Source organism: Equus caballus, chromosome 16 (assembly GCF_041296265.1).
Source record: "Equus caballus isolate H_3958 breed thoroughbred chromosome 16, TB-T2T, whole genome shotgun sequence".
NCBI lineage: Eukaryota > Metazoa > Chordata > Mammalia > Perissodactyla > Equidae > Equus > Equus caballus.
Window position 1 is genome coordinate 56,810,352 of NC_091699.1, and position 23,268 is coordinate 56,833,619.

The following is a 23,268-nucleotide window of genomic DNA, read 5'->3' on the forward strand; positions in this document are numbered from 1 at the left end:
GCTACAATTTTTGACCAGTCACGTTTTTCTTCTCACACTGATTCCTGATGTAGCATTGTTGCCAACTCCAGCTTTCTTCCAATACCTTCTGTGGAGGCAATGTGGAATCAAAGACAGAACGATGGACTGAAGTCAGACAGATGTGAGGTCAATTCCTGGACCTGCAAATTACTAGTCGTGTGACCTTGAGCAAGTTAATCTGACTCAGTTTCCTTACTCGAAATAGAGGAACAGCAAGAGCGCCCTCCTCATAGTGGGTGATGAGACTGTGCATGTCTGGTCTTAGCTGCAGCCCATGAAATTGAGCCAAACAGCTGCCTTTAGCTGATGATTTAACTGTCACCATTCTCTTCTGTAGACGAGAGTCCATGGGAAACAAACCCAGAGTGAGACAAGGAAAGTAAGCCATGGCATTTGACTTTTTAAGGTCCACTGCTGCTTCTCAGTTCTTCTCTCTGTTGGAACATACAACCCTAGTCTTAGTTCCAGGCTGAGAAGAGCAGTTGGCTAAGCCCTTTTAATTGGAAATTTTTATTATATGTGTTCACATATTATTTCACCAAATGAGATCTCTAAAGATGGAGATGATGGATTTTCTTTTTTTAAATCACTGTATTGTATCCCCAGTACCCAAGATAGCACCTAGACAGCAGGTGGCTTGAAAAAAAATGTATTGAATTTGATGCTGGTGGAAAACATTGTTTGATAGAACCAAGAAAATAAATATGGTTCTAGATGCCTTAGCTCAAAAGGGGACAAGTGCCGCTGATGCCAAGTCAAACTAAGCAATAGGCCTTCAATACCTATAACACACGGTGCTTCCTTGGATGGGCTGCCATGGGGGCTCCCATGTGGGAGCTCTAAGGTAACTGCTGTGGGTACCTGTAGCAGGTTTAGTAGGCTTCTACCTTTGTGGAACAAGCTGTTGGTGTGCAGCCTGTCATGGTACTTCAGTCTGACCACGTACCATTCTCTGTGTTTATGTTTTTTGACCCGATTTTCAAAAGGCCTGCAGTCCTCTTATACTAGGCCTGTGACTTTGAGGAAGGGACCTTGTCTCCCTGGGTCTCAGTTTCCTCACCTATTAAATAAGACTTGAGGCTAAGTCACCTCCTCAGTTCCCAGGTTATACATCTAAGTGCAAATACTCCATGTGCAGCTGCCAGGTGCCTGGCCCTCAGCTGGCTCTGAGGGTACATCAGAGAGCAACGCCAGAAACCCTAGCTGCCCTGACAAACATGATAGTCTAGTGTGACAAGAGGTCACATATTGAGGTATATGGGGTAACTATTTGAGTTCAAAACTGATTTGGCTTGAACTAAAAGGCCTGACTTATGGCCTATCAAACATATGTTGTACATCTGCTTATCCGTTAAAGTAAAGAATGCACTCTCTTAACATAAGAATGCACACTTCCCCTCCTACATCCTATTGTTAATGCCCTATTGGTAATGCCCGCTGATATTAGTCCCTTTTCTGACATCAGGGTCATGTTGATCTTCTAATTTGCAACTGAATATCTCTGAAATCTTGAGGGAAATGTATCCTGGGTATGTTTAATGTATGTTCTTTGTTCTAAAAGATATAAGACTGTACTGAAACCCATGCTTCTCTGGAACGCCTTTAGTCTAAGGCCTTACTCGGTTATAATCCTCACTCTGCCTCATAATAAACTCACCCCAATTTTGATTGATAGGTTGGTTATGGATTATTTGTGTTGACAAGTGGGAGAGAACTCATTAATCAAAAATTTATATAAACAAATGTAAAATTATAGATATGTTAAGTGTTCTGATTGGGTGGTTCACAGAATCATGAAAGTGTTCAGCAGGGAAGACTGACCTAGACAGAGAGTAACCAGCCAAGGGGGTGTGGGGAGGTGGGTGAGGGTCCAGGGCAGAGCAAACAGCTTGCAGAGGGACAGGCAGTGGGGGCAGTAGGGTGCATCTGGGGACCTAACAAGAGGCAGTGTGGCTGGGCTGCAGACAGGAGAGGAAGCACGGCATGAGATGACCTGAAGCCAGAGAGCACGCAGGTCATGGCGGCCACATCAGTGTTGGGTCTTTATCCCAATAGCCACAAGAAGCCAGTAGAGGTTCCACAGAGGTGACCTGGCCCAGTTCTGTGCTTCCAAAAGTGCCCTCTGGCTGCTGTGTGGAGAACAGCTTGGAAGAAGGAGGAGAGAGTGGGTGTAAAATGAGGAAGTGCAGGAAATGGAAGCCATGAGGACAGCCTGCTTTCTGGAATGTACCTGTAGGGGAGGAAGACATTTCCTCTACCCTCTCTGGGTTCATCTGGCTGGAAAACAAATTAAATTCACATGAGACAGAATAGCAGGAGAAAATTAAACAAAGCTTTATAACATGTATCCATGGGAGCAGCTCAGGCAAGCTGAGCAACTTGCCAAAATGGCTGAAGCCCCCACCTTAAATATCATCTTCAGCTAACAACAAAGGAGGATATTGGGGGTGGGGGAGTCAGTTACAGGAGGTTACCAGAAACAGGAGTAAGATTATCATGCAGATTTAAGTCCTTGCCTTTGGTATTGATTAAGAGTTTCTAGAGATAGTCATCCCCCTCTTCGGGTACAGAGAGGGAGGGACCTTTACAGATGGAGATTTCCCTTACAACTGTAAATATTTCTTAACAAAGGGTAAGCAAGTTCCACTCCTCAGAACCTCCTTCCCTGTCCCAGTTTATCAAAAGCAACAAGCCCCAAATAATCCTCATGCCAAAGAGACATTATCTTGGTGTGGCCAAGACCAGTCCCCCACATACCTATGATGGGAGAGAGCATGGCAGGGCAGGAAAGGGAGGAAAATATGCAGTCCCAGGAGGGTTTAGGAAACGGGAGAGACTGGAGTGTGTTTACAAATCAATAGGAAGGAACCAGCTCAGAGAAAGGTTGAATGGGCAAGGAGCAAGGGCTGAGTGACCTTGAGACCTTCCTGGAATGTGATGGGGATCAGATGTGGAGAACAAGGGGAGGGGCAGGCAACAAGAAGAGGGGACAGTGCCTCCACTTCAGCAGCTGAAGAGGGTGGATGGCCACAGACAGCGCTGGAAGGGGGAAGAAGAGGAAGTCTCTGCCTGGTCTACACTGCCTGCCTGTGAAGGAGGCAGCAAGGCCATCTGCTGAGAGAACGGGGAGGACGGTGAGGAGCAGGAGGAGAGAGGAGAGGATCTGTGAACACCTTTGGGAGACTGAGCTGACCAGAGGACAAGCTCCGGTTTTGCATGATTTTAAATCCTCTAGTACAACACCTCTCCTTGTGTCCCTTTAAATTCACAGGTGAGAGGATCAGCGTCATTCAGGATGATGTGATTCTTCCACGGGCAGAGCAATGGAACTGTTCTGGGAAGCACTGATGCAGAGCAGCCCGCCGCCGTCACATCTATCCCGAGCTGGAGGACTCTGATTTCACGAGGCTCAGCATTTTCAAAAGACCGAGTTTGTCAGTTAAATCCCAGATGAAAGATGTAATAGACCTTTTCAAGAATTACGTCAAATATAGATTTAGAGTGTTAATAAATAAAAGCAGGGTTTATTTTCCCATTTTATTTATCCAATACTAAGAAAAAGCAAATATTATTCATCCAATTGTCTAGAGATTAGGTATATTAATCATGGCGACTTTTATCTTTTCATGTAGTGCTTCTTCGTAGGATAACTGTTAAAAATGTCATGCTGGATCAATTAGGTAAACAGGGGAGCACTCATTACCAATGGACATTATATTTTTTATAAACTTATTTACTTATTTATCTGACTTCTCCACTGGCCTGTTGGCTCTGAGATGGCAGTGTCATCCCCAACTCTTAAACCAGGTGGGCACATAGTAGGTGTGCAATAAATGTTTACTGAAGGAATTAATCAATCTTAGATAAATTTATCTGACAAAACTAATGGGTCTCTGTTGAGGCCTAACCTGGTCTCCTGATGGGGCTGCGGGAGGAATAAAGTTAGCTTGGGAGGGCAACGGAGGGCCTGATGGCCATGAAAGGTGCACATGTGATGGGTGACCTATAAAATTCTGTGGCATAAGTGAATTTTCAATGGACTGAGTGTTTTTATGGCAAACTACACTGTGCAGATGTTTCGTAGGTAAAAGCAGTTTTACTCTGAGAGTCCTGGAACACAGCACATGCCTTGCACACTGCAGATGTTGCCTATTGTGTTCTGACAATCAAAATTCTGAAAATAAGTACCCTTAGATGGAGTTGATGGAACCATCTTATTCAGAACTCTGCTGAACAAATTATAGTGAAGTACTAGCTGAGACTCTCAGTCTTGGCTCTCCCTTAAAATAACCCAGGGAGCTTTAAAAAATACCTGTGCCGGGCCCCCCTCCAGAGATTTGGGAGTAACTGACTGGGGGGTGGAAGGTGATCCTGGGCACTGGGATTTTTTCAAAGCTCCCTATGTGATTCTAATGTGTAGTCAGGATTGAGGATGGCAGGTGGTGAGCATCCAAGGGTGCTGAGTGGTAGGAAAAGCTAATGCTAGTCACTCCCCAGTCATCCACCATAACCAGCAGGCTGCTTAAGCACTGGGATATTTCTCCATACTTGAATTGTAACTAAATTTTGTAAGTTGTGTGTAGACTACATCTCACTATTTTATGATTACGGCTTTAGAGGTTTGAGTGCCATCTCAGAAACTGTCTCCTGTCTGCTTATCTTCACGTTTATTAAAAGGAAATCTCAGTTTAAATGGGGACACTAACCCTATTAAAGCGACAGATTCTAACACTTTTATGAAGTGACTTGGTACCCACAAAATGCTTTTTAGATTGAACTAGTGCAGTACTGAGGACATAAGACGTTCCTGGCATTGAGCCACGCTTTGGGAACACAGAGATAAAGATGCTTTTGCCTCTACATGGTCCAGCAGGAGAGCGGCTTTGTAAACCATCACCTGAATGCAGTGGGATAAGTGCTGTGACTGAGTCCCAGAGGAAAGAAGTGGTGAATCACAGAGGCCCCAGAACCCAAATCTGCTTCAATTGTGGCAGATAGTTATTCCCAGCAAATGATTCTCCTTTAAAAGTGACGCTTGAAAATTTCAAAACCCTGAGCTCACCCATTGGGATTCATATCCACCTGCTCCCCCTGTGGGGCCTTAGAGAGAAAGGGAGAGAAACAGGAATTGTGCTCTGTTCTACAGGATTCTCCACATGTGTTTGCTTTTTTTCTCAATTTGCATTAATCAGCAGAGAACACCTATGAGATCTGAATTTGGTGACATGTAAAGGGGTACATGAAACAGACCTGGGGATGTACAAGAGAGGAAAGAAAGGATGGGATGCAAATAAGTGAGCCAATTCTATCCTGGAAGTTTCTTGAGATATCTCTTTGGGCTGAAAAACTACTGTTAACACCATTACTTTAAGCTTTCTTTCTTGCCTCTATTCCTGGAGAAAATTTTTAGAAAACTCTTAAAGAGAAGATAAAAATAATACGTGGAAACCTTCAGCACTGCTCTCTTGGTTATGGGCTTCCTGAGTATTTTGAAAGACAGAGATTCTAACAACTCTACACCACAAAAGGCCCTAATGATTTTGTGTGGAATGCTTCCATCCTATTTTCCCCCTTGACTCAGTGGCTGGCACATTTTTAGATAAGACACAACCGCAGACTTTATTGAGAATACAACAATGTAAAATAATGAGGGTGAAAAACCTCCAAATGAGATGGATGGGATTTTTTTTTTCTTCCCTCTTTCTCATGGATAAAAAGCATTTACCTGCGTCAGCAAAGTCATGAAAAAAATCCGCCTCTAGACAAAAAACACCAGTCTTTTTTGGAGGACGTGCTGTTCATACTCTGACAACCATTTCTTCCTACTGGCTGGTCTAACGGAACTAAAGAATACAATTTTGCGTTCTAATTACATTGGTTGTCTTAACTGATTAAAAACAGCATAGGTAGGACTCATCTTCCAGCTTCCTAGGAGGAAGCTGATACTTTTCTAACTCTCCCATTACATCAAATTCTGGGCTTGGTATGAAAAGAATTTTGAGTAGGAAGGAAGGGGAGTGGAGGGCATATCCTCTGAGTGCAGACCTAGTCTACACAACCAAACAAAGATGACTCGCCAATGTTTTAATCATGAGGGGAATATGATCAGGAATCTTTAGTTTCTAAGGACCCAGAATTAAAATGTCCACAATTTGTAGAAGTACTTTGGTCTTCCCAACTCATAACATTTTCAGCTCAGTGAGGATGCTGGAACCAAAAGACTCAAAACTTAACAGAATCTTTGGTATATGTCCTTCTACTTCTGCTCCTCATTAGAGCCAGACGTTTAAGCAACTTTCTCTGTCCCAGGTGAGCGTGCCCCGGCATACAGGGCCTCCAAGCTAGGCCTTCTTCCATCCCACCAGCCCACCAAAGACTCCCAGAGCAGCAGGCACCCGGTGTACCTAGAATGTCGAAGCACGCTCCACTCTCCAACCGGTGTTTCCTGTACAGGTTCTTCAGGACCTTGGCACTGCCAAAGCGTTTGAAACGGCTCTTCACATTATTGTAGAACCATTCCAGAGACTGGGTTCTCAGAAGCCTGAAGAAAACACAGAATTAGAAAACAAAACATTTGCATTAAAAAATAGAATTATTAAATAATGGTTTGGAAGGACTGCCACAATACTTTGTAGCTCCTTCCACCAATATGTGGAGTTTATTTCTCTACTCCTTGAATCTGGGCTGGCCACCTGCTCTGACCATAGAGTGGTGGAAGTGATGCTGTGGAGTCTTGAACCCTGTACCTTCCTCTCTTGCTGCTCTTGGAAGTCCCGCAACCCATCACCATGTGAACAAGCCCAAACTAGCCTTTGGGATGACAAGAGACACTTGGCCCAATCACCCCTCCTGCCCCAGCCAATACCCAGCCAACCCCTAGAAGGTGAGTAAGGCCATCCACTGCCAGTTGACTGGAGATGCATGGGTGACCCTAGGTAAGACCAGCAGAAGAACCGTCACTTGAGTCCATCCAAAGAGCAAGCTGATAAATGCTTGCCATTTGAAGCTGCTGATACATTTGTTTAATAGCAGGCTTTATATTTGACACTCTTCCTGCATTAACAACATTTCTAATTCATCTTGGGAAAATAAAAAGCACAAGTGAGACACCGGGCCCTACAGCAAGATTCTCCAGCCTCTTACTCACTCAGCCTGAAGCGCTGTGGGGAAGCAGTCCCCCGGTCAGGGCTGTAGCGGTCCAGACAAAACACTGACCTGATTCTTCTCTTTTCTGCCTGGCGAGAGCATATTTCTAAATCCTTCCATTTCAAGAACAGCTTTTGTTGTTATTTTTCTTATTATGAATGTAATAATGCATGCTCATTTTAGAAAATTCAGAAGAGCAAAATGAATATAAATGTGTCTAATTCAATGGAGGAACAAGCACACATTTAGCTGCTCTTCTTCCCCAGACGCCAGTGAAATGTGAGAAGACATCCAAAGGGAAAGAAATCTATAAAAGTGAAGATTAGAGGACAGAACAGAATCAGAGATTTTGACAGATTTCTGGAAAACTGAAAGTGAGTGAGAGCATAAAAATAACAGAATATTGTCCCTCAAAACAGACAGAAGAGGGGGAGGTCCAATTCGAAGTTGGCTGGTGCAGAGAGCAGGACTGGGTTATGAGACAGTATTCAGAAAGCTGGTTTAATGGCTGTGTAGACAACAGTGAGGGCTCTTGGCCCCATCCCTATTGCAAACAAATGGACAATCGATCCAACAATGCTTTGTCTTAGGACAAAAATAGAAAGCAGTTCTCTAAGAAAATTGAGCAATCTACTTGAGGAGGCCTAGGACTTCAATACAGGGGTTACCACCTTGCAGGGAAGCCCTCCTTGTTTGGCACTGGGGGAGCCCCCACATGCCTGCCCACCAGGTCCTATCCATGTACCCCAAAGTCAAGCCTGCTAGTTGCCTTCCTGGCTTACACACTTGGAGCTCTCTGCACAAATGTCACCGCCTTTGGGAGGCCTTTCCTGACCACCCTAGCTGAAATACCACCATCACGCCAACACATCTTCTGTCCTGTTACTCTCACACTCCCCTCATATTTCTACAGAGTGATTCTCTGTACCTGTTGCTTAATTATCTGTAACTCATTATATATGATAATACACTAATATGTGAATTAACCACTACTTGTTAAATTGTTTATTATCTATTTCCCCCTTTCCAACAGAACACAAGTTCACGGAAGGCAGGTTTTTCCCCACTCCTGTACCCCAAGTTCCTAGACCACTGCAGCGCTCATAGTTGACACTAAAGAAAAGCTGGGACATGATGGACGGTCACTGTTTTAAACCTGTTTTTTTCACTTAACATTCCTGATTGACTTTAAGTTGTTGAATAGTCTTCCCCCACAGCATTCTTAGTAGTTTGCGAGTTCTCTATAGTATGAACACAGTGTTCTTTATACAACTGATCTCCCATCTTTGGACACTGAATTCGTCCCAATTATTTTGTTATTAAAAACAAGTCTGTGATGCATATGTTGGCAGCTAAATGATTTCACATGTCTAGGACCGTGGATTCTAGAAGTAGAATTGCTGAGTTCAAAGACGCCAGCCTTTCAGGAAGCTTGTAGCAATTTCACTCCTCACCCGTGATGGTGTGAGATTCTAAAGTCCTCCAAGTGGCCTCACGTTGAAAAGAAATCCCTGAAGGAGGGGCCAATTGCTCCATGGCAAAGCCCACTTCCAGCCTCCAGTGCAGCACAGGAAGGAGGAGAAAAGGGGAGAAAGCAAGCATCATCGCCTCCACTCTGGTTTGGGAGACAAGATGGCATTTAGAGGCTTGTCTTCTTCATTGAGGGAGAAAGGCAGCTATAAAACAGAATGCACCAAACATATCATCCCTTTTATATAAAACTGCACTGTATCATCAGTATCATTGCTATTAATAAAAACATATGGAATTATTTGAGTGCTTGCTTTGTCTTCAGCACTGTGCCCAAAGCTTTCCTTGAATCACTGTATTTAATTCTCCTGGAGTACAGTGCAGTGGGTAAGGGCATGGGGTCTGAGACAGGCTGGGACTGCCCAGGCTCTGGCATTTACCACCCATGTGGTCGTGAACAAATGACTCAATTCCTCTAAGCCTCAGTTTCTTCATTTATAAGATGGGTATGATGACAGTGCTGGTTACCTTATAAGGCAGTTTTGAGGATTAAATGAAATAACGCAAGCAATAAGGTATCTGGCACAATGTGAGGGCTCAACAGTTTTTTTTGACAACTACACGGATGAGTTCCATTTCTATGGATGAGCAAATCAAGATGTAGTCAGATTATCTTGCCCAAAGGAGCAAGTGCCTGAGCAGAGATTCAAAAATGGGACCTCAACCACGCACACGTGCTAGTCACAGGCACCCAATGTGAAGAGCGACTGGCTCTCTCCAGTGTATTTGCCTATAGCATTTTAATCTATTACAGTAAGTGTCTGTCATTTTTATAAACAGAAAAACCCATAAAGCTATTTTCAGAATTTAGAATAATATAGCAGAAAAGAAAAAAAATATGGAAGACTTTGTCCTTGGAAATCATAACCTCTGGGCTTATGATTTATTTGATAGCTTTAAAAGCACAAAAGAAATATGACTCTGGAAGAGAAATATTTTCCGGGCTGCCTCTCCACACCCTGCCCTGCTCTCTGAGCAGCTGACCGCCAGGAAGGACCTGAGCGGGAAGCTCAGCAGCTGAGCGGGTCTATGCTATTGGTGGGGGATAGTTGTTACTGCACTCCTCATTCTTCTGGAAAAAGGGCATTTCCTTCCCTTTTGGGACACTCATCCCTCCTCCCCAACTGAGTCTATGTTATTCTGGAAAGGCTGGCCTCACTCGCTGGCAGCCATGGGGGTGGTCACATGACCAGACCTGTCAAACAGGGTCAAGGTGTGCTTGCTTTCGGAAAGAGGTGCTCCCTTTCTGCTGGACTGGCCCCATGGCAGAATGAAAGCCTGGGGCTTTTGGGGCCATCTTTGCCATCACTTGGGGATATTTGTGGCTCTCTGAATAACAGCAGATCTGACAGTGGGAAGGGACAGGATTCTCTCGACATGCTTTGAACACCTGGATCTACTTAAGCCTGAAGTCAACCCTTGAACTTTTCCATCACATGAGCCATCATTTAAACCTTTTTGAGTTGGGTCTCTGTTATTTGTAACCAAGAGTCCTAATACTTCAAGTACGTCGTAGGATGAGTTCTCCATTCCCTGGTTATATCAACTCTACGGCATTCAGAAGCACTTGAATGACCTCTAATATGGAATACTCAGCTTGCTTGAGCCTCAGAGTGGAATCAGGGCACTGCCCTGGGGCTGCTGGGAGGATGTCACCGAATCCTTAGAGAATGAGCGTCAGAACCACAGCCCGATTTGGATAGCAGAAAGCTTTTCCTTAAGAAGTGATGTGTTTTAGATTATGTTTTGACTTAGAGTTAATGTGGAAAGCTTTTCTGGAAGCCCCAGGGAAGGCTCAGTCATGATTACCCTCATTTGATATTACTGCTTTTATTTCACTTATTTTAAAATTCATAGCTCAGAGGAAACTCCCAGGATGCATGTGGTTCGTGGGGCAGAGGTGTCCGGAGAGGGCTGTGAGGACACAGCACCCAGGGTGGACTGGCTACATGTGCTTCAGGGACCCCCAGCCCACCCTCAGGTCTCCAGCTTCCACCTCACCAGACATGACTTCAGGGAAGGGTAGATGAGAAGTACAGAGACTTGTGTCAGCATCCTGCTGGAATGGAAGGCAAGGTGGAAGCCTGCATTCCTTCATTTGTTCACTCATTCATTCTTTCATTCCCTCACTATTTATTGAGTGCTCTAAGAGGCAGGCCCTGTGCTAGGGACACAGGGGGTGACAAAACAGATGAGGACCCTACCCAACAGTGCTGCCAGACTAATTTTTTCAAAGAGTGCAAGAGGAGTCATGAAATGAAATCAAAAGCCAAGACAAAGGCATCTTGGGAATGGCCAGACAGTCTGTGTCCCAGGCCTTGGGTTCTGGATCATTCCCGCAGATCTATGGGAAACTGGAACCAACTTGCTTTATGTCTCAAGTATTTTCTCTAAGGAGGCCCAAACTGCTGCTTCTCAGCTGAAGTAAACACATAGGAGAGGTAGCTTAGGAAGGACAGGAGACGCGCTCCTGGTGACGAGACTTGTGGTAGAAAACTTTCCAACTTATAACTGGATTGATTCCAAAAGCTTTCTGCTATCCAAATCGGGCTGTGGTTCTGCCACTCATTCTCTAAGGATTCAGTGACATCCTCCCAGCAGCCCCAGGGCAGTGCCCTGATTCCACTCTGAGGCTCAAGCAAGCTGAGCCTTTCATATTAGAGGTCATTCAAGTGCTGCTGAATGCCGTCGAGTTTTGCTCTCACCAGGGAATGGAGAGCTCATTTCTTGGAATGAGCTCAACTGCTTGATTTCCCTGGCTTCTTTTTTAAATGATCTCGAGTTATCCTTAAGGATGCTCACACAAAGATTCTTAGCTTTGTGTAATTTCATAAACTTAAGCATGATCATTTCTTTAAATACTAAAGCTTTAAAAAAAATCACAGCAAATGTTTAAAATTTACCAATCACAATATAGTCAGAATTGATTACTTTTAGTCCTTGGAACTACAGTTCCCTCATCTGTAAAATTAGATAATAATTTGTGCCTTACAAGGCTAAAGGAAGAATTAAATAACTCAGCTGAGAGTGCCCACAGAAAGGCCAGACCCTTGATCCCCACTGGGGATGCCAGCTGAGTCCGAATGTGAGTGAACACATCTTCCCTGCATGGTTCCCATGTAGTAAATGCTGCAAATGAGTGATTCCCAGTCTGGGGCATGCGCCGCGATGGGACAACAGCACAATCTCTTGGCAGGAGGGTTTTTCCCCAAACACACAAGTTCTTAGAGATTCTAAGACCTCTCGCTGGCACTGCTGTCTTTCTACATTCCTCCATTTCCCTGTGATGAATAACTGTTATAATGAGGCATATTACTAATGAGGCTGAAAGCTAGAATGAGAATGACAGACTTAGATGATGTAAATAAATATATGACATAGATGTATGTCCAGACTTGTCTTCCAAGAGCTCATACAATTGTCAGGACAACAAGAAAGGGTCTAAGGGTGGAGGCAAGAGGCCAGGGCGTGGCCATCTTACTACTAAAGCTCCGTGAAGGAAGGAGTGAGTGACGGGCTCCAGGACAGGCTGGGTGAGCCCCTGAGGATTACACTGGGGAAGCACAGCACTAGGGAGAAGGCTGAGAGAAAGAGAGTTCAAATTCTGGCTCTCTCGCCATCCTGCAAGGTCATGTCAGGCAGGGTATTCTGCCCCTTGGTGCTTCGGTCTCCTGTGTAAAGTGGAAATAACAACAGCTCCTACTCCTATAATGTAGTCAGGAGGTTAGATGGCGGACAGAAGAGGACGCATGTAGCAGAGTCTGGCACAAAACCACTGCTCAATTTGTAGTGCACGCTGTCGGTAGTGTCACCATCTCCACGGTGCAGTGTAACAGCACTGGATCTGGGCCTGAGTTCCAATCCCAGCTCTGCACCAGTTAGCTGGGTGATCTTGGGCAAGTCACTCAACCTCTCTCTGCCTCTGTTTCCTCACCTGTAAAATAGGGATAATAATGGCAGCACAGGGTTTTGGGAATAGTTGATGGGAGAATCCAAGTAAAGTGCTCAGCCCGGACACACTGAAAGCAATTGCTATCCTCGCCAAGCTCAAGGGTGCTTCAGAGGAAGCATAAGTGGACAGGAGGGCCAGGTGTCCCACTCTGAAAGTCTAACAAGAGAGCTGTGGTCTAGCACTGAGGTAGGGTCTTAGCAGGCAGACAGGTGAACAGCCCTGTTCCAGGTGGGACAAACAGCAGGAGGTAGGACTACATGCTGCCTGCCATCAGAAATAAGCATACTTAACCCACCTTCACAGACTGAGCAGTCTACCTTCCTTCTCTCCCTGCGCCCTCCCAACAGTCTGCTACCTCTGTATGGAGGTTCATACCTGACAAAGTGCTTTCAGGAGGTGTACATCCCTATGGTCTAGCAATTTCATTCTTGGAATCTCCTCAGAGAAGCACTCACATGTGTCCCTGGGGTGTTCACTGAAGCTTTGCTTGTAACAGAAAAAATGTAAATAACCTTGGTCCATTCATTCATTCATCCATTTATTCTTTCACTTACTTACTCATTCATCAAATATATACTGAGCACCCACCATGTGCCAGGGGCTGCTGTGAGCACTGAATATACCGCAGGGGACAAATGCACACGGCTCCAGTCTCAAGATGTTTACATGCCAGTGTAAGAGGCAGGAGGCTGACTGACAAACAGCTAGATATATTCTCTGTCAGGCATAGCAAGCGCCATGAGAAGAAATGCAGCAGGATAAAGAGCGAGAAAGGGGCTCAGTGGGAAAGTGGAGCTACTGTATGTAGGGCGGTCAGGGAAGGCTTCTCTGATAAGGTGTCTTTTGAGCAGAGACAAGAAGGAGAAGAAGGAGTGAGCCATGTGGAATCTGGGGCAAGAACATTCCAGGTGGAGGGAATAGGAAGTGCAAATGCTCTGAGGCCGGAGCTTGCTTTGCGTGTCTGAGCAACAACAACAAAGAAGTCAATGTGTCTGGAGTAGTGTGAACAAGGTGGGGAGTCCATCAATACGAGAATGGTTAAATAAACTGTGATTTATTCATTCAATAAAAGATTATACAGCTGTATTAAGTGAATAAGTCAGATCTACTCTTATCAACATGTTTAACCTAAAAAACAATCTTCAGGGCCCTGTGTGCAGCATGATGCCATTAATGTAAATTAGAAAAATCAAAGTGATCGTATATATATATGTTATATGTACTTAAATACTATATACAATACTATATATATATATTTAGTCATACATAAGTTGCAAAATCGAATAATATGCAGGGGAACAATAAATCCAGCTTCAGGGAGAAAAGGGAATGGAGTCAGAGAGAAGCTCACAATGGAGCTTCAATGATATCGGTAATGTTTTGTCTCCTTAAAATCTGCTATGGTGGGTCCATGAGAGTTGTCAGATCAGGATGATTGGCCAAGAGAGTCTTTATAGCACGCCAGGCACTTTGGAGCATGTCTGAAACATTCTATACTGCAAACACAAGAAAGCCCAATAGAATGCAAAGCACACATACTTTCCACCTATTGTCCTCATTCTTGTTGATACAGCGTCATCCAACTTTCTCATCTCTTCTCTGAGCACAGCCTAACTGGAGCACTTCATAGCACTGTTTTAATTAATTATTTAGGATCTGTCTTCACTGCTAAGTTAAGTGTCCGTAAAGAGAAGGAGCTTCTGCAGACACTTCGCAGTTCGTACTATTACACCACATCTCCTAAGATGATCTTTGCAAAGAGAACAAGATTATATCCCTTGATGTTTTTTTTGTAAACCCAACACAACCACCTCTTAAGCTCTTATCTTCCTTGGCTTCACAGGAGGGTTTTAAAGCTGTGATAGATGAATTCTTATTTTCATGGCTGATTCAATAGACATAAATTTCCTTAAAACACCTTCCTGCCCTGCCCTGCTCTTTTTCACGTACTCTCTCTGCTTCTTTCAGCTCCATTACTCTAGATACCACTCAGCACAGCCTTCTGCATTCTCCCCAGCAATGAATCCTGTGTAGGGCTCCACAGTGATCTCTGACCTACATATCAGCTCATCAGGTTTTTGCTAGATTCCACCATGAACCTATGGCCCATTAGCCAACATGAACATCTCCATGGCAGTGTTGTAGCTTCAGCAAAGGCATCTGCTGCAAGACTCTGAGGAAGGAGGGTTGGACTGGGATTGGGGAACATGTCCAACTCCAGGTTGGACCACTACTTCATGCTGTGTGACATTGGGGGGCTCAGCCGCTGGACACCATCCCCATCTTTTTGCATTGCTCTGGTGTATCATGGGATCAGGCAAAGACTTTGCACCATCCCTGGAGAGAGTCTATTGGTGAGACAACCCTCTGGGCAGCCAACGTCCAAACTGGGAAGGAAGGGCTGAACAGTGACCTAGCACTCCCCAGGTGGGGCTTCCTGAAGAGGTCTACCCTGTGTCAGATTTACTGAGAGATCAAAACCCTGAGGGAAGCCAGGGCTTCTGCCTGGTCTAGCCCTGGTCTGCCCTGGCCCAGGATAATACACAAAAATGTGAACTTATACTTTTCATCCCCATAGCTCTCAGACTTCTGGGGAATTGGTCAGCCACCAAAACAGTCCAGTGCCTAAGGTATAAAAATGCAACAACATCAAGATTGAGGAGTTACAGGCAGGCATGGAGAATGACTAGTAAACACAGCTTCAGCCAAAACAGAGCATCTCTTGTTCCATAGCGCCAAGGGCTGATCTGCTCAGCGTGCGAAGTGGAGCAGGGAAGAATATTTTTTGGGTAACATCCTGAATGGCACCTGGGGACACACTTTGGGTTAAAGTTCTCTTTAGCAGCTAAATTCCAACCCCCGCAAAAGGTGAAGCTCCTTTCCTACAGCTACAGAGAACCAACCGCATATTTTCTAGGCTCTCTATAGCTTTATTTTTCTCTCTCTCAGCCTCGCCCCATTACCTGCTGTCACAATGTCTTCACTAATTCCCAGCTCAAGGAAGGCATCTGGAAGAACACCAGCGACTCCATAAGCATTAAATATACTGATGTCTTAAAAAATGACATAAGCACATTTTGGACTCATTCCGCCATCATTTATTGACAGCTTCCTCCACCTGAGCTTCTTGAAACGGCATCTTTTCTGCATGGAGAGAACTCTTGTTTCTGTGTCTAGAATTCAGAATGAGCCCCCTCCAACAAAGTAGAAGCACACTGAGAGAAGTTTTCATTTTTTAAAAATTAAAGATATTTTTCCAGCTAAGAGAAGTTTTGAAAAAGAAAAGATATAGAAGAGGGGGAAACTTGTCTTATCAGATATTAAAATAAATGACAAATATGTAATAATTAAAACAGTGTGGCATGTTAAAAAACATAACTATAAATAGGAAAAAACCACCTGGAAAAAAATGTACCAAATATAACTGTTGAAATCTCTCAATAGTGGTATTATGGGTAACTTTTATTTAATTTTTCAAATAGCATAAACATACACTATTTTATAAACAGAAAAGAATGATACTACATCTTTATGAAGTTTTCCAAGTAAAAGTAAGACCATATCCTCTCAAAGTGTATTAGGAAGGCCCGTAGCCACGGGAAGAGAGTGTGGCACTCCAGCCCCCTCACTTATTTGTGTGTGATTTGGGGAAAGTCAGGAATTACTCTCTTTGAATCTCAGTCTCCTCCTTTAAAAATGGTGTTCACAAAATCTACCTCCTAGGTCATGAAATCAAGGACAACGTCCCGAGGCACCTATTTTGATGCTGGTACATGGTAGAAACGCATCCAGGAGGGAGACAGGCTCCAAGAAACATGGTAGGAAAAGAAGCCAAAAAACCTATGGATAAGTCTAGATCACAGTTGGTGTAGAATATAAAAATTAAAATTAAAAAAGTACCAAGGTTTGCTCACATGGCTTTGAGAGTCAGAGGAGTTCACTATTCCCTGGCAGTAGAAATAATCAACAAAGAAGCTGCATTCACCTTTTCTGGGAGGAGCTGCAATTCTTCACATTTCTCAAAAATAATTCCCAGAGATGGTAAGGACCGTCGATCTTTACGGAGTTTAGTCCAGTTCAGGCACATTTTTGAGCATTTCCTGTGCCAAGTCCAGGGCAAGGTTCTGGGGCACAAAGGTGAGTAAGTCCAACTGGTGTTTCAAGGAGCTCACAGTCCAACAGGGAAGGATGCCTCCTGGCTTGGACAAGGAGGGCATAAGGGTCACAACCAACCAGGATAGGGAGTCTAGGAAGAGGACCAGGTTTGGAGGGAAGTGGTAAGTTCAGTCAGGACACCTGAATTTGGGGTGCCCACCACATCCCCAGGTAGCAATACCTGGTGGGCATTTGGATATACTAGTCAGGGGCTTAGAAGGATAGAAATCTGGGTTAGAAATATAGATTTGGGAGTCTTTGGTCTACAGTAGTATTAAAATCAATAATTGGTGTATTGGAAGTATAAATCGTCATTATCTCTATTTTACGAGGAAAATGGAAAGAAGTAATTTGCTGTTATGTCACTGACTGAACTAGAAACAAATCTGGGAACAGACTGTATACCCCATTTTTGGGTCAGTGCCTTAATGTCTAATCAGGTTGCTTTCCTTCCAGAAACCCCAGTTAGTGTTCTTATTGCAAATTAGGACTTTTCCTTCAAAGTTTAAGCAAATGAGAAGCCCCATGAATCAAGGAATCAGAAGAAAAATCTAAAATCATTGTACTGTTTCCTAAAAAAACTACTTATGTTATGAATACTAATCACGTCAAGGGTCTTGTTGTGTCAGCAGTTTTCTAATTTTTTTCTATGACATGAATAAATTTGTAAACACGATGCATTCTCACCAGAAGACAGACTGGCATCACATAACTCAACACAAGAACAGCACTGAGATTACAATCACATGGAAGCTCCACCCAGGAAAGCCAGACTGACTTTGGTTCCTTAGATTAAAACAATCCAACTGTGAGAAGGGTGGAGCTGCTTACATAAACTGCTCAGATTCTGGCGGCTAGTGAGGAAGCAAGGTTTCCCCAGGCCCTCAGCCCCAGCACGGCCCGGCACTGTGCAAACTGACTTCACTGTGGGGAGACTGAGATTCTGCAGATCTCCCTACTTCCAGGATGGTCCTCAGACCAGCAATTTGGGCACCTTCTGGAAGCTTAATGGAAATGCGCAATCCCAGCCCTCCATTCTCCCCTGAGACCTGCCGAATTCAATCTGCATTTGAGCAAGATTCCCAAGTGATTACTAAATTCACCAAAGCTTGATAAGTGCTGGCCTAGCAAAATTAGCTGGGTGGGTTTTGAATTAGTACAATTTTTTTTCTTTTAAACTCTGACCACAATCCACTTAGGTAGGACAAGAGACTTGTTTCACTCCTTCACACTTTTCAGGGAAAAAGAACTGAACTGGGTGATAAAAAGTTTTGAAGAGGAATAGAATAATTAAAACAACACTCCCTGGGCTGGCCTGGTGGCATAGTGGTTGGGTTTGTGCGCTCCACTTTGGCGGCCTGGGATTTGCAGGTTTGGATCCCGGGTGCGGACCTGGCACCACTCGTCAAGCCATGCTGTAGTGGCATCCCACACAAAATAGAGGAAGATTGGCACAGATGTTAGCTCAGTGACAATCTTCTTCAATCAAAAAGAGGAAGACTGGCAACAGATGTTAGCTCAGGGCCAATCTTCCTCACAAAAACAAAACAAAACAAAACAAACAACACTTTCAAATTCAAATGCATTAATTATAAGAAAATAAAATGCCAAAAATACTGTCGATACAAATTCAAATCATTATACACAGTAAGCTTCCCCACAAAATCTACAATAAACTAAATTGATAATGATGAAGCTAAACTAACATTACTTTGTTGGTAAAAATTAAGACGAGCAGCAATGAAAATCTATGACCAACTCAAGATGGCCTTGATGATATATGGATAATGGAGCATCCCCCCTGAAAACCGTAGGAACGTCCATGATCTGTGAGCTCTGCTTCAGTTTGTGCAGAATACAGAAGATTCAGCAAGCACTAACAATGCACTGAACAGTAGTAAAAGAGAAAGAACTCTAGGTCTTTCAAACAGAGGGACTTCAATAGAGGCAGTTGGCTATATAGATGATGAAACTGCTGAGACTCCAAAGAGATGACAGTGAGGCATCCCAGAGACTAGCAGCAGGGAGAAGCTGCTACCACCCCAGGGCCAGAGGACAAGGAGGAGGTGGCATTAGCAGGAGTAGTGTCCTGCAGCCAGGAGCTGGGGCCACAGAGGTGATGTAGCTGCTGCCAGAGACGCTGCCTAAGGCAGAGAGACAGGGGCAAATAACCCATACACTGTTTTCTCTTTTCCTTCTGCCCTCCCATTCCCCTCCAGGGCCTGCTATTGGCCAAGCTCAGAAGAGACCCTGGGAACAGGGTAGAGCAAGGGAAGGCCAGGACGCAGGGTCTGGCAGCACACAGATAATGTTAGCTTATGAACACCAGATTCCAGCAACACTTAATAACTCACTTAATAGGTTACTACTAAGTAGCCTTAGTTTTAAGTAGAAACCTAAGTCTGTAGAATTGTGACCCATTTGCCCAGAAGAAGAGAAGAAAGGAACTATGTTTGGGGATTGGTTTGCAGCCTATAAGAAGCATCTCTGTGCCCCCAGAACACTTTAGGAATTGCTAGTGCAGGGCAGACAATGGGCTGGACATTAGACTGAACTTTAGCACTTACCACCTGTGTGACCAAGGGCACCCTACTAACCTCTGTGGATGCTGTTTTCCTCATCTGCAAAATGGAGATGCTATATTTACCTGGTAGAGTCTTATGAAGCATCTTTGACCTAATATGCTTACACATCTGCTATAGAACTCAAGCATTAAACACAAAGAAAATGGTAGTTATTTAATCTTGGAAGAAACTAAACATTCATTAAACTTAAGTTCTGTTATAAGAAAGTCTTTTCCTCTAAAGAAGTAAAATCAAAGAGCCACCCTTCCCCTATGTGGACCACAATGTAGCATCAACAGGAGGAACTTGGCTTATCCATTAGGGTCAATAATTGACATGAATTGATATCAAGCTGTGCAGGGACAGGCTGCACTCAATGACAGCACGTACTGCTTCTCCTGCCAGTAGAGGCTGGTGGAGCCTAGAACTCTCTACCTGGGTGTGTCACCCTGCTGATGGCAGCTCACCCAAATGAGTGCTCAGCATTGAGGAAAGGCCTAGGGATGGCCTTGGTACCAGAATCAATTGGTCTTATTCTAAGTAACTTTTTCTGAATAACTCTTTGAGTACAGTGCCCCTAAAATAAACTCAAGTCAGGACTACCCAACTTACCAAAAAAAACCCTACTAAACAAACAAACCTTTTTTCTCCCCCAAATCTGATCCTAGGCAGTTTATTTAAGCTAGCAGAGGTTTTGCTTCTCCGGACGCAAATAGAGATAATAAATATTTCACTACATTTTTATAAAGGTTAAATGACATTACACACGAGAGGCTCTCTGCACAGCATCTCACTCAGTAAATCTTCAGTACATGTTATTTCTCATTATCATCAACATTATTTTATCCTAAGCCCTCTGCATCCTTTTTTGGAAGCATGTGGATGTAATCAATAAATAAAGAGTAAAAATAGATTTCAAAGAAAATGTAATCATTTTGCACATTACATCGTAGCTAAAAACTTAGACTTCAGGGCTAAGGTGGTTCTTAACCTTTAGAAAGTTTGAAACTTGTTAATACCCCACCCCAGAGTTCCTGATTGGGTAGGTCAGAGTGGGGCCCAAATATCGGCATTTCTGATAGATCCCCAGGAGATGAGATGCTGCTGGTCTGAGGACCACACTTTGCGAACCACAGATTCAAGGACAGGTTTGGGGTGTTTGAAGAGTACACAAAGATATTATGGATTCAAAGCTGTGGACAAAACAGAACAACAGTCAGGTGTTTGGAAAATAAGACTCCTTCAGCCCTGACAGCATGAAAGCCCTTGAGCACCAAGTCAGAGCAATCAGTTTTGAAAAGTCAAGAGAGACTGAGAGGCTGGATGGAAAAGAACAGCCCTCACACTGGGACCCCTGAGTGTGTCACTAGGAATTTGCAGACAGACACGGCCAGGAGGCAGGAAGTGTCATGTTCAGTTGATACGTGACAATTGCCATTAATGTGAAGCCTCTTGCTAAGGGTGAGAAGCTGGAGTTGACACATAGCAAGAAGGAAGAAAAGCCTGGAACAGAAGTGAGGAGATGTCTTTGTGACATACCCACAGCTGTCCCTGGGTCCTCTATGCACAATTTCTCTAATCCTCACAGCAACTAGAGGGAAACAGATGAAGAAACTGAGGCTGAAGGAGGGTCAAGACATCCAAGGTCGCACAGCTAGTAGATAGCAGGACTAGGATACGAAGGCAGGTCCATCTGGCTGCAAAGCCCCTATGTCTACTGGACCACAGGGACTATGGAAATAATGTGGAAACACTCACCCTGCATGTCCCATATGGCAGGCAATGTTCTAAGCCCTTTATACAAATTGATCTGTTGAATTCTCACAACCACCCTGTGGGGTAGGGACTCGTATTAATCACATTTCACAGAGGAGGAACTGGAGGATCCAGAACCCACCTGATGACATACAGCCAGTAAGAGGCAGAACCAGGATTTGAGCCCATCAGTCGGGCTCCAGAGCCTGTGCCCATCGCGGTTGCACTGCGCAGCTCTCCACTGTCAGGGAGAGGATTCAAAAGAGAAAGATAATAAGCCAGGCAGAGATGTGTGGCTTGTCCAAAATTATGGAGGAGATGAGGAAGCAGCTGAGGAAGAATCTTTGCAGGCAGAGCTGCGTGCCTCAGGGGTCTGTGTACAGACCCCAGCTGCCCTTCCCTCCAGCCACCTTCCACTGATACAATTAGACTCACCTTCTCTGGATCCAATCAGATTCTTTCTTCACCCACTACTCCACTGGAACATCCCTGCCAGACCTGCACCAAATCCCAAATACCCACGTGGGCCAGCCTTTCTCTTCAGGATTGAGCTTCCCTGCAAAGCCACAAACAGGGACAAGAGTGTGTGCAGGGAGGAGAGATGGGCTGGCACAGGGCTCCAGTCGCCGCAGACTGGCTTTTCTGAGCTCATCTGCAGGTCACTCTCCTTGGCTGCCCTGACTCTCCTCTCCCTCTCTGTCACCACCAGCATCAGCTTTGGCTACAACGGTGACCAGTCCTGCTCCTTTTCCCAATGACCCGACCAAGTGTAGAAGTTCCTTCTTCCTCAGACAGAACCATTCATGACTGTAAAAACCAAAAGATGCTAAAGTCACAGAGAGGATTCACAAAGGGCCTCCTACAGTGAAGGAATCTGGCCTGAGTAATTCTGTGATTTCACTTTGTGTCCACAGCTGGCACTGAGATCTCTAAGTTTCTGGATGCTTTGGCATCAAGCTCTGAAGGGAATGTTTTTCCACTTGGTAGGTTAAAGATGGCTTCAAATTCTTTGCTATTCCTCCCGTTGAAAGGTGGAGTCTAAATTCCCTGTCCCTTGAATCTGTGCTTGTCCAATAGAATGTGACAGAGGTGATGTTTTGGAATTTCTGAGGCTAAGTCATAAGAAGTCCCGCACCTCCATTCTGGGCTGCTTGGAGCATTCTGTCTGGTCACCCTGGGCTGCTGTGTAAGAGACAGAGCTATCCTGAGACTGGTAGGGTGCAGAGATCACGTAGGGAGGCCACAGGAGAAACCTCATGTACATGGAGAGAGAAAGACAGCTGCCTGGCTCCAGCCACAGTCAATGAGTCCTTCCATCTGAAGCCCCATTTTCTTTTTTCTTTTTTTTTTAAATTTTTTTTGTTTTTTCTTCCCAAATCCCCCCCAGTACATAGTTGTATATTTTCAGTTGTGAGTCCTTCTAGTTGTGGCATGTGGGATGCTGTCTCAACGTGGCCTGATGAGCGGTGCCATGTCCACGCCCAGGATCCGAACCAGTGAAGCCCTGGGCCACTGAAGCAGAGCACGTGAACTTAACCACTCGGCCACGGGGCCAGCCCCTGAAGCCCCATTTTCAATGAAGAGAACTGCCCATGTTTGGCAATGTCTCTGACCAAATGATAATCTTAAATAATTTTTAATTATGTTCAAGTTACTAAAACTTCTTTCACAGGATGCCAGGGTGACTGGTAGTGTTAAAAAAATTCTTAAGAACACTTCCAAATTTGGATAAGATTGCACTAAGCAAAACTCATGAATCAGCTGTAGATGATCCAAACACAACGGTGATTTTTATTACAAATTATTGATATTGCATGCTGCCTAAAACTATGTCAGAGGAAACTTCTATAGGATTTAAATCATCAGACACTATTTAAGGGCCAAATCACTGGCTGCTTTTTTGTAAATCGATATATTCATAGAAAATAACTTTTCTCACATTAAAAATTCAAAATCTGTAGACCTTTTGGTTAATTTTCATACCCCCATTTCAGTGTGAAATTAGAATGTCTATAATCTCTTTAATTCCTACTTGATACACACTTTCTCCATAATAATGGATACTCTCATCCAGTAAGTCATACAGTTCCAATTTCTTTTTCATTGATTTTCAAATTTGGGAGGTATATTAATTTCTCCTGTTAA

At 44.2% G+C, this 23,268-nt stretch overlaps 1 protein-coding gene across 10 annotated transcripts in view; it reads right to left on the reverse strand.

The window, feature by feature from the left end:
• MYRIP (myosin VIIA and Rab interacting protein) overlaps nt 1-23,268 on the reverse strand; it is a 347,529-nt gene that overhangs the window by 82,755 nt on the left and 241,506 nt on the right. For all 10 annotated transcript variants that reach the window (XM_070237962.1, XM_070237958.1, XM_070237959.1 and 7 more), the window contains one exon: nt 6,426-6,562. In XM_070237962.1, the coding sequence (XP_070094063.1) occupies nt 6,426-6,562 (137 nt within the window). The remainder of the gene's footprint in view (nt 1-6,425; nt 6,563-23,268) is intronic.